This window comes from Triturus cristatus, chromosome 9 (assembly GCF_964204655.1).
Source record: "Triturus cristatus chromosome 9, aTriCri1.1, whole genome shotgun sequence".
Classification (NCBI taxonomy): Eukaryota; Metazoa; Chordata; class Amphibia; order Caudata; family Salamandridae; genus Triturus; species Triturus cristatus.
Genome location: NC_140592.1, coordinates 23,227,068 through 23,243,643, shown reverse-complemented (window position 1 = coordinate 23,243,643; position 16,576 = coordinate 23,227,068). Strand labels below are relative to the sequence as shown.

Below are 16,576 nucleotides of genomic sequence, written 5' to 3'. Positions count from 1 at the left end.
CGTCATGACCACGCCCGCGCAAGATTCCGTCAGCACAGCGGCGGAATCTGCGCAGCATCGAAGGGGTTAAAGGTCCCTCGTATTGAATCCCAAAGTGACTCCGTTGATGTTGTTGCACCTAGGATATTGTGCTGCATAACGAAATACTTACAAGCTCCCAAATGCGAGACCTATTGGCTATGCCAATGCTTGTTTTAACATGGAACAGATAAAAAGGTTTGTGGTGTTTTTATAAATATGCAGCAGCTTTCCTCAGATTTTAAACTACAACTTTTGTATTATTGTCGCTGTCTGGTGTCCAGTGATGGGCTCCCTTGCCTCTTGCCAAGAACTGTTTATGGGGGAAAGTTGAGCTTTTCAGCACGAGTGAATTCTTGTCTTTATCCTGTGTTAGTGTGAGAACACCTGAAGTTTTATCATCTTAAAAAGCACAAAGGTGCAGTTAGTTATGTCAGATAGTGTGTGTGTGAGGGGGGGGGGGGTGGAAGGGAATCCGGAGGCCTCCCGTTGCTAATCCACCTGACGGGATTAAGGTTAGAATAAAAGAGATGTTTATAATAATGTGTTTTTTTATATGAACTGTTGTGCTTTTATGGTCTGTTCACAAAAGATCGAATAAAGTTGTGTGACTGACAGAATAAGAATGTGGTATTGATTGAATGAAGTGGGGTGCCAGCCGCGAATCTGCATTGTGTTTCGCCACTCATTTTCATTCCACATTCACATTTACAGCGCTTTTATTAAATTCTAATTGGCAGAGGGCATATAAAAATGTGATTTAATTATCACGCCTGATTGTCCGGTCAGAGCGTGTATAGTTACAGGAGATTTGGGGGGGGGGGAGGGGGGGGGGGGGGGGTTGGGATTCTCTCATCTACAACCCAATTGATTGACATTTTGGGAAAATTGAGCTTTTAGCGTTGCGTGAAGCTCCCATTTGTGCCATTCGATTCGATATGATGTATTTTTGTTGTGAAGCTGGACACTGTACACATTCCATGTGTAACTCTTTTGACATGTCACTTGGGTGTCTGTGCGGAACACAAGAGCTAACAAGCGAGCCACTCTACGCGCTGTTTGTTTGCAGCATTTCAAGATGCACTTTTGTTCTGCGCTGTTCACAAAACACATTGGTTCCAGCAGAGACCAACTCGTTTCCCTGGAAAGAGCTTCTTAAAAGGACGTGTGAGCACATTAATTGACAGTGAAAAAAAGACAAATTCCTAAAGTGAGACGGTATGCAGCACAAACCTTGGCCAGTTGAACATTTTTACCCAACAAAATGAAGCCGCGCTCCTGTCCACACTTAATAAAATCTCAAAGGATGCTCAATCCCCATAGGAGCTCAGAAAAATGAGAAATTATTCCTTCATGTCATGGATCTTAAATGCATTTAGGTAATTACAAAGGTGTAGATTATATCTGTATGATGTATCCTTTTTACATAGCATAATTTTGGGCTCTAAATACAAAACCACAATCTCGAAAAGCTTGTCACCGGGATAAAGGTATTTGCCATTTTAAGGCATGGACAAATAAATGTGTTACTCTATTTGGGCTCACGGGTCATTAGAGATGAAAGTGTGCAAACCGGAGTTTATAAATTATTCATCATAAGCCAATTTAGGAATACTCCCCAATTCTTCACTTTCGTAAGCTGAAAAGTAGAAATCAATGCTGCCAGGCTTGTCTGATTTGACAGATTTAGATATTTTTCAAGCAGTGAAAATAAGAGTGCTACAAGGGGGGAAAAAATAAATGTGGTGGCGAGCTCTTGACAATTCCCCAGAGAATGGACGACCAGGCTGGGAGCTGAAGGTACATTTTCAGCTGGTGGGCAAATTGTGCCCTTACTTCGCATCCTACCTCACAAATATCAGGTCACAGTGGGCAGCCTGTGGAAGTGAAATCAATATTATAAGTAACACTTTAGATCATATTAATTTTAGGGCTGACCACATGCCATTTCATATCTAAAGCTTAAAGAGAACATACAGATAAGCAAATCATTTAAATCAAAATATTTCAAGTAATAAATACATGGCTGTTTATGTTAATCGCAGCAGCGAAGGACACTCAGCAAAAAAGAAAAAAAAAAGGGGGAAAACAAGGTCAGTAACCTAAAGCATTCAGGTTATTTAAATAGTGAAAAACTAGGTAAGTGTACGCTTGATGTCAACCTTAAGGACGTACCTCGAAGATGATTTTGGTTTGCAAAAACTGTTACCCAGTCCTAACAGAACAAGCACTGGCATAGCCAATAGGTCTCGCCTTTGGGACCTTATAAGTATTTAGCAATGCAGCACTTTTTATAGTGGGTGCTACAACATCTATTGTTATTTAACACAGAAGCTTTGTGCATAGAGCAGTGCTGCTAGGCACTGAGATGTGGCAGACATTCAATGGTGATCATGTTGAAAGCTGTTGCATAGGTTTCTAACTGATGGTAGTTTTCTGTTCAAAATCCGTCCCTCCAGACTCTGCATGGTAGTGGTATAGACAGCAACCATTAATTAGATGTTCTGGTGATCGAAGTGCATGCCCCAATGTATGTGTGTCTAAAACTATGCAAACGGGTTTAATGGGATTAGGCTTGTCCTAAGCCTGTGTGCTCTGCATGCCTGACCATGAACGGCTCTAGGGCAAGGCAATGCTGAGGGGGACATCTGGCTTGCGCTCAAGAACATACAGAATGCTGGGTTTGGTGGCGGCAATTTACACCTTCCTGCTCTTTGGAGTTATTCGCCACTTGAACAACGCACGATCGGGCATTACTGTGGCGTCGCTGTACTTTGCAACATAACATCTGCGCGACCTTTGGAGCAGTCCTGAGGTTTGCAACAGAGACGGCAGTGTGATTTGGGCTGTCGAGACTTGCAGCCGACAGACCGAGTGAAGCTATGAAGGGGTTGGGTCTCAGTATTACAGAGTGCGAACCAGGTGGAAGGAGGCGCAGGCTTCCACTTGTTGTTAAGGTACTTAGAAGAGCAGAAAATAAAAAAATTCCCAGAAAAAACAGAAGGCGGGAGCTCGAATGTAAGTTGCATTGGGTACCAGCGCTGAAAAACAGCAAGCACTGCTACCAAATAGTAAGACAGCCGTGGCAGCTCGACTGGACTACAGAAGAAGTGGCTGCCAACAAACACGAGGGCGCACACGTAGGACTCGGAGACACACCCGTCACAGTGACCAATAGAACAGCTGTGCTCTGAAAGTGAAGTCACAAGAGTGATCGTTTAAAAGCCCGCACTTTGCGTCAGTCATCATCCCATCCCAGCGCCTCAGCTCCTACACCAGTTAACACCTTGTCAGAGTGGTAGAAGATGCACAATTCAGCTGCATGCCAAACCTGTGCCTTTAGACGCAAACATTACGGCACTGTTTGTAGGTAAATGCAAGAGTTAGGAGTAACAGCCCAGTTTAAAAAATCGTGACTCCAGGACACAGAAGCTACATTTTATTACAACCACGGCCTGCATGTAAAACAAGGGCACACACGTTGATTAAAACCAGATGGTACACCTAAGCAGCAGTTTGTCACAGAATACCTTTGTGTGTTTGTGAAAAAAGCCCTTCACGTATTCACAGAATTTCTAGCTGCCAGAGTTAGGCAAAGTACGTTTTAGCACTTTGTAAAGTTAAAATATTTATGAATTATTACTTCGCACAATCTTCTTTTACCAATTTTTTTTGCTGCTTTTTTCAAACTTTTACTTCTTGAAGCTACCTCTAAAAGTTCGCAGAAGTTGTATTTCATATTTCATTACATTCTTTTTGCTGCATATAAAAAAATAGAAAAGCACAGTCATTTCTTATTTAAAAGATAGGTGATACTATAGATGCGGAGTGCTCAAATTTGCTGAATAAAAAACGAGTTATATTTCTGCCTCGCGGGGTATGTGATCACGCTTGTGATGTTTTCAAGCAGGATTTGCCACTTGTTGATTATGACTGCATAATGCCGCCTGCACGGCTGCCTCCCGTTGCTCTTTCTGAATCATATTCAATTCAATATAAGTAACATCAGTAATGTGCCTAACACGCATCTGCATTCATTGCCAGTGGCAAGATGAGCACTGACGGGGAGGGAGTCAACGCAGCACACCAGGCAGAGGGGATGGGAGAAGAGATTGCAGGAGGCAAAGGATGCTGCTTAGATGTTTTCCCATTAGTATTCAGCAGCGCGGCCGCCGTACCAGGAGAGGGGGTGTGCAAAAGCACATCTTGTGTGCGCGCATTATGAGGCAAAACACAGACACGCCTTTTAAATGCTCCTATTTCCATTTCGGATTTATCATTTAAAGAGCTAGTGTCGTGAGCACAAGTGTTCTCTTCCTGCATTGAATTAAACTAGTATAACAGAGATATTTAGAAATCGATCGTGGAACAAAATGCGTTCTTTCACAGCTATATAATGCTATTCCCTCGGCGAGCACCGGGCTCTAGGCACGGGGTTCAAATCTGTTAGATCACAAGTATTACAGTATTCATCGTATGACATCCAGCGCATTCAAAGTACCTCAGGAGACTGTCCGTGTCTGATGATCGGCAGATCACAGCGCAGCGGGAAACGACGGGGAGGAGCCTTTCACCTCAGAGAGCGCGAATCTAATCAGTTTAAAGTTGTTATTCATCACAGGTCTTTGCTCATTCAACTTGATGAGATGGCCAATCTCATGTTTAACAAGGAGACCAACTGAAAAGAAGGTTTGTTGCAAAACCCTCTCTCTAAAGCAGAGTATTAGGTTTACACGCTTCTCCTCAGGTATCGTTAACTGCAGGGCAGGATGGAGCCTCGCCGTAGATGTTCGTGTGTGGTGTACCGCATACTACTGTTGTACTCTGTTCCAATGGGAAGACGTCATGATCCAGAGCACAGCCCCCGTTAACAAAAACTTTTGACGGAGTGTACATTACAGTTTACTTCTCTCGGTTTACTGCAGGACTTTAAATAGGAATAAAAGTAAAGCAACAAATTGAAATGCGTGGCTGTATTTTAAAGTGTTTCACCTTGCTACTTTGAAATAATGAGTGGGATAAATTTGCGCGGCCCGCGAGAGTGATCGCGATCAAAGACAGATGGCAGCTGCGCGCGTGCACGCTCGCGTGAACGCAAGCGCTAGGCCACCAAAAGCCTGTGGCAGCACTTTGAAATCCCACACACTAAATGTCTCTCCGAGCAGTGCATGCGCTGGCTCAGCGAGACCTAAAAAGGAGCAAACTGCACTTCTGCAAAAGATGCAAGGTGTTCTATAGATGCCACACTGACAGAACCCAAAATCACATATATAAAATTAGAAAATGGAAAAAAATATTTTGAAATGGTACTGGTTCCGCAGTAGAAGGGTTTTAAACATTTTCCAGCACAGAAAGTTTAGTAGCTTGAAACCCCACTACAGCCAGTTTTCATCCTTCAATCTAGACTTCGCCAATTCAGTGTTGCTATCACCATCACGTGCCCTATGTTGAACTTGACATTGATGAGTTTCTTTTCCTAAGATTTTGAAAGAGCAACCACAAAATCAAACATAATAGTCCTACAATGGCTACCTTTTCATCAAATGCTATTCAAAAAACAGCATCCACGCCACAGCACTATTTTCAGAACCCAGCTTTCAAATATACTGCAAATATTGACTGCAACTACCTTGATAAAATAAATACTCTTTCACTTCTTTTTTTTTTTTTTTTTAATTAAATTTTCACAACAGCATAGATAATTGAACGAGCTTAACAAGGCATACATGAAAATAAAGAGAAAAAAAACAGGAAAAGTTAACACAATTGAGAAAGAAAAGTTTGTCTTCTCTTCTAAGACTGAACCCAGTTGCTAATAGGGGCCCAGATATTTAAGCCTAGAGCTCTCTTTTTCTTCCCTTTTAGCCGATACACAGCTTGCTCTAGCTGATAAATATTCAACAACAATTTCGATTGCCATTGTATAAATGATGGAGAGTCAGAATCAAGCCAATGGGAAGTGATACAGTATCGAAAAATAGACAGATATAAATAAAAAGCCTTCTTCAGCAATTGTCCATGCTTTAACAGGATTTGATTGAACACCACAAATGACAAATTCGGCAGAAAGGATAACGGATGAATTCATAATATTATTCAAAAATATTTGGATTTCGGAGATAAATTGAGTTAGCTTTGAACAGAAAAAAAACATATGTGCAGCATTTGCACCCAGAAGATTACATCGACTACATTTATCACCCCTATTAGCTTTCCATTTCATCAATTTAGCTGGAGTATAATATAAATCAAAAATACTCATAAAGAATTGGCTTTTAAAAGATCCATTAATTAGAACTAAATCAGATAAGTATAAAGCATCAGATAAGTTAATAATCTCTATACCCAGATCCTTTTGCCATTTTAAATTGAACAACTCAAGATGGTCTTCTTTCCGGGTCAGCATAGTCTGATACATTATGCCAATTCTATTTTGTTTCTTGCAACATTCGAGTATATCAATTTTCCTGATGTTATTAGTATATAACAAATTCTTGGGGAGTAGAAAACTACGTATTTGTAAGTACTTAAAAAAGTCTTTTTGAGGTACATTATAGTTTTGTTGTAAATACAAAAATGAAACAAATCGTCCTTCTTGATAAAGATCGCCTAAATTAAATATATTAAGTCTTTGCCATTGCTGAAGAATCTGATCTGAGAATATTGATGGCAGAGTTGGGTTATTATACAATGGTGTATAATAGGTAATGTTATTAAAGCAAAACCTTTTCTTACATGGTCTCCATACCTGAAAAATGGTCGATATAACTTTAAATCTTGTTTTTTTATAGTAACTTGGTTCTGAAAAACGTACAAGGCATTGACGTGCTTGCATACCTAAAATCATTTCATAAATAGTTGGATAAGTAAGATCCCTGGGTGGTAATTCTTGAAAAATTAGGACTCTCATAAATTTAAGTGATATCGCCAAATAATATAACCGGAAATCTGGTAGTCCCCAACCTCCTCTATAAGTAGGAAGTGAACACCACTTGAAAGAACGCCTAGCTCTCTTATATCCCCAGAAAAATCTTGAAAATATTCTATCTATTTTTGTAAATAAAGTAGAGGGAAATAATAATGGTATGGTGCGAAAAAAATAAAGAAATTTGGGGAAAAAGAGCATCTTGATTACATTGGTACGACCATAAAGGGAAAGATGGAGATTATTTAACCTTTCGAGAGATCTAGAAGTTGAAACGAGTAATGGGTCGAGATTAAGATTAACAATATCCTCAACCTTAGCAGAAATTGTTACGCCCAAATATAGGGCCGTTTTAGCATATGTCAGATCCGTTGGTAGGCTAGCATTAGAGTGAATTATTTGTGTTTTGGCTATATTTAATTTATATCCAGAATATAAACCAAATTCTCGAGCTGCCTCTACAATTTTAGGAAATGCCAGACTGATATCTGAAGTAGCAATCGCGACGTCATCAGCATATGCAAAGATTTTATACTCTACTGGATGAATTATAACCGGTGGGATATTTTCCTGATGTATTCGTTTTTGCAAATAAGACTCAATATAAAGTGCGAATAAAAGAGGCGAACATGGGCACCCTTGCCTGGTCCCCCTTGTTATTGATAATATCGTAGATGTCTCAGAAGCAATACGAATTACAGCCTTGGGTTGATTATATAAGGCTTTAAGAGCTGATAGAAATTCAGCCGGGAATTTTTTCCAGATCAGTACTTGCCAAAGGAAACCCCAATCAACCCTATCAAATGCCTTCTCAGCATCAAGTAAGACAATTCCGACTGGGGATCCCGTGGCTTGTGCCCAATCTAGCAATGTAATGATCCTTCTGACATGATCAGTTGTATCTCTCTTTTTAATAAATCCATGTTGCGACTCAGCCACTAAGTTTGGCATTAAATCATTTAATCTATTAGCTAATATTTTAGAGAAGATTTTACTATCTGATGTTATTAAGGATATAGGTCTGTATGATCCAAGATCCATAGGATCCTTCCCTTTTTTTTTGAATACGACAATAGTGGCTAGAGACCATGATGGAGGTGGCCGACCGTTAAATGCTTCTTGAAATATTTTCAATAACTCTGGTTGTAACATATTACGGAATGTTCGATAAAATTCTAGAGGGATGTTGTCTGGTCCGACTGCTTTGCCAGATGCCAAGCCTAAAATAGCCCCTTCTATCTCTTCCCAAGTGACTGAATCGGTTAATGTATTTTTTTGAACTTCCGTAAGAGAGGAAAGATGTTCAATTTCCGGAAGATAGTTGGAAGCATCTTCACAGACACTAGTACCGTCATTTGATCGATTATACAAAGATTGATAGAAGTTTCGGAATGCTTCTAAGACACCAGACTTGGATTCCTGAATAACCCCTTCCATATCCAATATTTGAGCAATATCCGTAGCGGTTGCTTTCTGTCTCACTCTCTGGGCTAATATTCTGCCGGTTTGTTCACCTAGTTCATAACAGTCCTTTTTAAATAATTTGTACTTCTCAGCTACCTGATTGGCTAAAAAAGAGTAAACAGTCGACCGTGCAGTGGCCAGCAATTTTTGAGCTTCTTGTATCGCTGAACCCAGCCTAACACAAGAGGCTAATTTGATTTCTGCTTGAATACTCTTTCACTTCAGTGAACTTGCACGTTTTATTTTAACTCGCCTTTCCCCAGGTTCTTTGGATAATTGATGAAACCTGTGACCTGGTGTTCAATGTTTTACAATTGTTGATCTCTACAGGCCGTCCCACAGCAGCCACTAGTATTGATCGTGTATCTACAAACAGCAGAGGTGCCATTTCATAGCTTGCTATACTGGCTGGGCAACATCTTTCATTAGCAGAGGAAGGCAAGCACATAACGCCACTGACCTGCAATAGGTGCAGGCAAATGGAAGAAATAGGGGAAATGGACTCAGTGACATGCCCTTGAATGAACACTTCCACAGGCACTTCACTCATAACATTTTTAGCATACATTTGAATTAGTCCGAGCAATTCTAAAATGTACCGTAGAGACGGTGGTCTCTAGGTGCTACGCAGATGGTGGGGAAGGTGGTATTAGAAGAATGAAGGCGAGAAAGAAGGGGGAGCCACAATGAAAACTGTATTTCAGATAGAAAAGCAAAAACTACTGGTAAGGCATGAGTACCAGGCTAGTAAGTGCATGCCCAAAGTCTATTGCCCCATCCATTGAGTTAACCATAGTCACTACTGAAACAATATTAACATTAGATAAATTATCTTTCAACCAATAATGCTAAAAGCCTACTACTAAAAATGTAGGGAGAAGGAAGGCATGCTACTTTCAAGGTGGAAGTAAAACATTTACAAGCATTTCACGATATAGCATATTTTATCCGTTGAGTTTGCTTGATACATTGTTCTCTGATCCTCTCAGACATTGACATGCAAGAGCCAGAACTGACTTAGAAGTACTGTACTGACACGGATTGCTTGTGAACAGGCAATAAAAAAATATTTTATTTTTTCACTTCCTTTACTTTGAACAAGTGTGTTTGTGTTCTGTACTTTCAGCAGTCTCAATCCTTTTTATTGTATATAAATCTCATATCATGAACCAAAATGGTGGTATTCTTGGGGGTAATACTTTTTAATATTTCCTATACAGCCTGTGTTTGGAGAGGTGGGAGGGTGACTGGGTTTGGGGGGAGAGATGCTTCTATTATTACCGAGCACACAGAATGAATTAAACAAAACATAGGCATACATAAAATATTTAACGTACTCATTTTTACCCAATTAACAAAATAACATGGAAGACATACTCTGGGAAACCAGGTATATACATTAAAAATGCAATAATGTCAAACCTAAAACTCAAATTGGAAATAAAATACACCAAATAAACTTAGAAAAATAACACATGATTTGTGTTGCGCTCATAAAAGAAGAATGGACAAACAAGACAATAAGAGAAAACAGAAAGGGTGACCTGAGGGAAAAAACGAATTAAATAAGCCTGGCCGTGGGATATAGGATGCATGGACAGGTGTGTTTAAAAGCATAAATACATTAATATCAAAGAGAAATAAAACAAAAACAACAAAGTAAAAGTATTAATTTTGAGACACTGGGTGATGACAGGATGTTCTAAGCTGACGATTAAGGCTATCTTTTTTTATGTATATTTTAATAGGTGGGTAGGGGGTTAAAATGGTTTTCCCAATAAACCTGGGAGGCAATTAACATGCATACCTCTTTGGGGGGTCATACACATTTGGTTCACAATCTTTATTTCTATAGAACAATGCATAACTGTACAGTTCAAAAAGTGCATAGTTTAGAGACACCTGCAGAACATTATAGCCAAATTGTTTCACAAAAATAATATTACTTTGAATTCTCCACTTAATAAAATATGAATACGTTTTAGTGCAGAGTCTGCAAATTGTAAACAACAGAATTTAAGAAGACAATGCAAGTAAACTTGCAAAATGGAGGGATACTTCTGTGGGGGTAAAAATACTTGTCCACAAGTCCCACAAGCATAAAAATATAGGCTACTGCAAAAAATTAAGTTGACTGCACCTTCAAATGCTGCACGTTTAGGGTATTTGATGGATGTTTTTAAAATGCATGCTGGGAAATTCAAAGAAGTATTTCTAAAAAAAAATAACAAATTGCCATTTAAGGGATTTAAACCTAAAGTGTGTAAAGGAAATTTTAGGAAATACTGAGAAGAACCATTCCTGATGGAAAACACTAATGCATTAAATATTAACAAATGGAGAATATACAGAAATTATCATTCAGTTAAAAAAGAATGCCACTTCCCATTGAAATAAAAATATTAAGGGTATCAGTGCAGCAGCAGCAGACAAGCTAATTATTCTTTGTTGATTTAGATAAAGAGAGGGGGAAGTAAGAGAAATATTGTGAAGTTGAAAGGTTAAGAAAGGGATGGTATGAGCTAAGTACAAAGAATGATCAGATATAAGAAAAGAAACATGCAGGAAATGGGGTATAATGAGAGTATGGAGTGAAAATAAAGATGTTAGTGTAAAGTGAAACAGAGAAATGGAAAAGAGAAAGAATCAGCAATAGAGGGATGAGAATGATAGTGTGTGGGCTGAAGTAAAGGAAGCAACGAAGAAAAATTGGGAGGAGTAAAAGGATAAAGGAAATAAGAAGTGTAAATAATCAGAATAAGATAAGGGAAAGTCTGAAACATACTTGCGAGGGAAAAGGAAACCGAAGAAATTAAAAGAAAAACAAAGTAGAAAGAAAAAATATATGGGGCAAAATCTAAAAATTTTAACAGGAGAAGGAAGGGGATAAATCAAGAAACACGTACAAAGATAAAGTTTAGGGAATTAATTAAAAGAAAATGAGAGCTAGAGAAGAAATGAGAGGGAAAAAAAACATCCACTAAGGAAAAAAAAGGCCAGCCGAAAATGGGAGGTGCCAAACCCCTTTCACAGAGGGAAAAGTTCATGGTGGGTAACCCGGAAGAGAGGGAATGAGAATACCGGCAGACTGGGTGGGACCTTTCTTTCCACTAAAAAAGTTTCCATGGGGTTCTGCTTCATGGCATGTTATGTGTGAAGTAAGGGTTAAACGTGGGCCACAGGTGAGGGCCACTGTCACTAAAAATAACAGAGGTCGAGCATAGGCAACCCGTGCGTGCATGTGTGCGCGAGCGAAGGTGAAAGCAGCGCGTTTGCACATATGTTTTAAATTAATGCGAGACACGGCGGGGGATGGACGGAGGAGCGCTCAGAAAGCAAGCAAGAGGAGAGACAGAGGGCGCCTGATCGGACGCTTAAAGCGGACAGCTGCGCGCGTAACCGCAAGCCCTAGGCCAGCAAAAGCTGGTAGCACTTTTAAAAGCCCACTACTAAATGTCTCGCAGAGCAGCGCATGGGCTGGCTCAGGCGAGACCTAAAAAATGAAATCTTCTATACTGTTATGTAGAGTGGTTTTCTAATAGAAAGTGGGAAAGCATAATTTGCCTTTCTCGAGGCACACCAATGGCAACCCTCCTGTACAATTTGCTACTTAACTTATGCCTCATTGTGGCGGCTCTGGCCATGACCCTCGAAAAGTCTTCAATTCAATGCATTTCAAAGCAAATTCATTTTTCATGAGGATATATTATATATATATATATCTGTATTTGTTTACTCCAATTTACAGTCAAGGCCGCTGCTCTCGGCATAGCGGGTGCAAAAGCTCACAAAGACGGGAACTCGTGCACACCTTCATGAAGGAGCGCCATGCACTCTCTGGGCTTTCAATATTTCTTTAATCACAAGTTGCCAGCAGAAAAAATACTGACAAACGTCTCCGGTTCTGATTTCAACTTTTAACATGATTGCATCGGATTGGACGGTTCAGGTCGCATGGAAATAAAAAGCGGACTGTGCCTTTTTATATACATGGATTTTCACTGTGAATTCGTCTGACATGTTTAGGTCTCGCCAGACCCAGCGCATGCGCGGGTCTGGCGAGACTTTTTGAGAGGGCTCAAAAAAGTGCTACCATGGCCAGCCTAGAGCTACAGTGCATGTGCGCGTGGCCGATTTGATGTTTGATCGCGATCACTTTCATGGCCGCTTTGATGTTCTCCGTGAGCCAATGCTTATTTTTTTCTGTTTATTACTTCTATGTAGCAATGGTGGCACCCGTGCTTTAGCTTAAACATCTTAGGCTAAAGTCTGGTGCTGAGATTGCTTCAAAAGTAAAAAAATAGACAATGCTTTACTTTTGAAGCAATCTCGGCACCCGACTTTAGCTTAAGATGTTTAAGCTAAAGCACAGGTGCCACCATTACTACAGAGCAGTAATAAACAGAAACAAGCATTGGCATAGCCAATAGGTCTCGTTTTTGGGACCTTATAAGTATTTAGTTATGTAACTGTTGCATGGCTAAACACTGATAAGGTCCCAAAGGCGAGACCTATTGGCTATGCCAATGCTTGTTTACCTTACCACCAATTCCATGGTTATTACAATGTTCAAACCACGAATGACCCGGCATTGATCTATATAAAATTTCCGTCTAATTCAAATTACTTTTAATTTGACTACATACTCTAGTTTGTCAGTATTATTTCTGTTGGTAACTTGCAATTAAAGAAATATTGAAAGCCCCAAGAGTGCATGGTGTTCCTTCGTGGATATATTATTATTATTTTTTTAATTTGACTATATACTCTAGTTTGTCAGTATTATTTCTGTTGGTAACTTGTAATTAAAGAAATATTGAAAGTCCCAAGAGCGCATGGTGTTCCTTCGTGGATATATTATTATTATTTTTTTCTCACAATGTGGTTTTGGCCGGATCGCTCAGCAGCGGGTGCAGGCGTTGGGCCAAACCAGTGGCAATAAATCAATTTTAGGACAAAGGATGCCGCACTCTGGAACTTTATAGGTTTCTAGAATTTATTAACAGAGCCCAGTCTGTCACACCGACGCGTTTCGGCCTGAACGGTCTTTCTCACGGTAGGGGGCACTACTTTTCGCATCTGTTTGATCTCATTTCCTGTGCATTATACAGTCCCATTGTTCTCTGGGATTTGTAGTTCGACATTGTTGAATATAGATCACCTTGTGACAGTTCCGTTTTTCAAACAGTTAACACATTAGTATTACATTTCATAAGTACCGGTACTTAATATTTCTAGCATTTTATCACAATTGTGCAAGGTTGTCAAGATTGAGAATACGAGGCAATTATTTGTATATTTGGCCAAACATTGATGTACATCGGATTACTGTATGTATAGTACAATTCAAATTAAAACTCATTCATGTATTGTGAAATGGGCCCGATAGGTCATAAATCTCTCACACACACACACACACACACACACACACACACACACACACACACACACCCACCCCCCCCCCCCCCCCCCCCCCCGTCACGTCGAACTCCTGCGGTGGTGAACCGCCGATTTACGTAACCACAAGGCGAACCCTTCCACCGCCACAATGGAGAGTACACACGGAAGTTCAGTTGAAACATAGTCCATTGAGAAAGCCATAAGGCGAAACGCGCCCGTCAGTGCAGGGGGGTTTGCACAATAAAGCACTTTGTTTCAACTGAACTTTCATGTGTGCTCCCCATTGTGGCGTTGGAAGGGTTCGCCTTTTGGAGATAGATAGATAGATATATATTCCAATGCCCACAAGATAGATATATATTCCAATGCCCACAACAAAAGCATACAGCTCAGTTATCCTTTAAATATCCTAAATGTGATTTATCAAGTGTATCAAACCACGAAAACATAATTAAATATTATAACTGCATTCAAAGTTTCACGGCTGTGATAGTACTGCTTTGTATCAAAAGTGTCATGGGGTGCATTTTCTACTTAACCATATTTACAGTTCTTTACTTTAATCAAATAATGCTCTATACGCCCATTTATCGCACTTACCAACATCCGCAGTCACTCAAGAGCTGTAGGTAGATACGATTATGGACAGTACTAAAATTATATTTTTATCATTCAAAGGTGCTCAATCAGATGAATCTGTAAAAACCATTAAATAGTGCATTACTTTCTATAATTATTGCCAGATGCATATCTAACTGGACTAGTAAGCATGGTGGCGCCACCCATGTGCCGCCCACCGCAAAAAAATAAATAATAGAAATGGAAAACGACCAGTACCTGTAGTAGGAAGAGGGCCGTGGAGGGGCATCAGGTGTGTCCTGGTCCAAGACTCGGTACACCACCTCGGGCAGCTTTGGGGTGGTGCCAGCTGAAGTGCTATGATGGTGGTGATTGGAATCCTTCCGCTTCTCCTTGCTTTTGTGCTTACCCATTTTTGGAGTGGTGCCAGAAATTTCGTCATTCTCCTTATTGCTGCCATTTTCAGGCACCTCTTCGGGAACCTCCTCATCCTCTGACACAACGTCCAGGTTATCAAATATACTGATGCGATGGACTCGTCCATGCAAGTCCACCTCCACCAGCCTCTGAGCCTGGGCATGGGTCATCAGCTCTCGGATAGGCGATCTCGAAACCTCTGACTGAGTCGGGGAGGGTTTATTGGCCGATCGTTGCTGCCGCCCCTTTTTCTTGGGTTTGCGGATCGGAGTCTGCTGAAGTGGCGGAGGGTTGTCATGATCATAGTGGTAGAGGTGGTACTCAATACCACTGTAACTCTTGTAGATCCGACGGCAGGTATCCACAGGGCACTCATAAGGTGGCTTTGTAGCCCTCAAGTTGTGGCAAAATGTCTTCACGTCGAAGTCCACACCCATCCTGTTACATCTGAAAAAACAATGGGAACTGGTTTAAGCTGAGGCTTAATATGGGTAGATGTCATTTAATAAACAATGATCCTCAACCAGCAATAATAAACAAGTGGATTTTAATTGTGAAACGGGCACAAAGATGAGTTCAAGTAGCACCTCACTAGCGGAGAGCAGAAATTCACTCAAATCATCATTTAAATAGCGGCAGCAGATCTCTCATCCACTAGAAAGCATCAGTAAGGTAAGGAGTCAATGGACTGCTAACTCCTGGCAGGTGAACTGGCACACGTCACCGTACAGGGTACTGTAGTCGGAATGATTAGTGGGAAAGGGACATGATGCATCTGGCAGCTTGTGGTAGGGTTGCCGCTCTTCAACACTTATACGAATATTGGGGTCCAAGGGCAGACTGTAATCATAGAGCACAACAAAGCTGCGGGCAATTCACTCGGAAAGGGAGTTACAGCAAAGGGCTCAAAGCAAGGTAAGATTCATAAGAGAAAGAGGACTTCATGAGTAGGGTTTCTTGCAGTTAGGGAGCAAACCAGTTGCCGTCAATACAGTTTTTTATGCCTCAAGTATTCATTAGTGGTGTACAATGAAGACCGTCGTGTTTGATTTCCCAGTCCGATTAGTAGCAGCATATTAGCCACACATATTTGGCCTACAAGACTGAAAGGGTTGGGGACTGGAGCAGAGCCAAAATACCAACTTTGACCAGGAGAGGGAGTCAAGACAGATTTCACCTACACTTAATACTAGTGAATGTGAAATACTTGAGTGAGATAGAATAGTTGTATTCTGTAAAATCACCCACCATCTGTTGGAGCAGCACCTGAGATACCAGTATTCAGGGCGAAGCAGCGCTGTGTCATAGTACAGTGTAGCAGGAGAGTGAGCCCAACAGTAGACAGAAGGTCAGGCAGAGACCAGTCAGGGGTTGCTTATGCCACGGGCAACTATCCTGCTTCATGACCGCCGCCTGATTACAAGACATCCAACGGCACACTTGTGGTGGCGAAAGAGTGGATAACATTGAAAGCTTTAGTACTTTGAAAGCTTTAGTACTTTGCGGAAGTGGACCCCGCTCCATCTTGACATGCCACCCAAAGAAGCCAAAACCAAAAGTGCCAAGAACAAAAGAGATGACTTCACCCCTGCAAAGAAAGGTGGACTCTGAAGGGGGAGGGGCTCTTGTACTGCCAGTCTAATAGGTAGTGAGGTGCTGCTCCATGATCCCCCCAGTATATTGATAGGCCACAATATGTTTAAACTGGGAGCCCTTGACCAGCGATCGCTAAAGGTTGGCTGCCACTTGCACAGACAAGCGGAAGGAATGAAT

General features: G+C 40.8%; 1 protein-coding gene across 2 annotated transcripts in view; it reads right to left on the bottom strand.

The window, feature by feature from the left end:
- BRPF1 (bromodomain and PHD finger containing 1) overlaps positions 1–16,576 on the bottom strand; it is a 282,053-nt gene that overhangs the window by 255,913 nt on the left and 9,564 nt on the right. For both annotated transcript variants that reach the window (XM_085624272.1, XM_085624271.1), the window contains exon 2: positions 14,645–15,250. In XM_085624272.1, coding sequence (XP_085480398.1) covers positions 14,645–15,240 — 596 coding nt within the window. In that variant the 5' untranslated portion in view covers positions 15,241–15,250. The remainder of the gene's footprint in view (positions 1–14,644; positions 15,251–16,576) is intronic.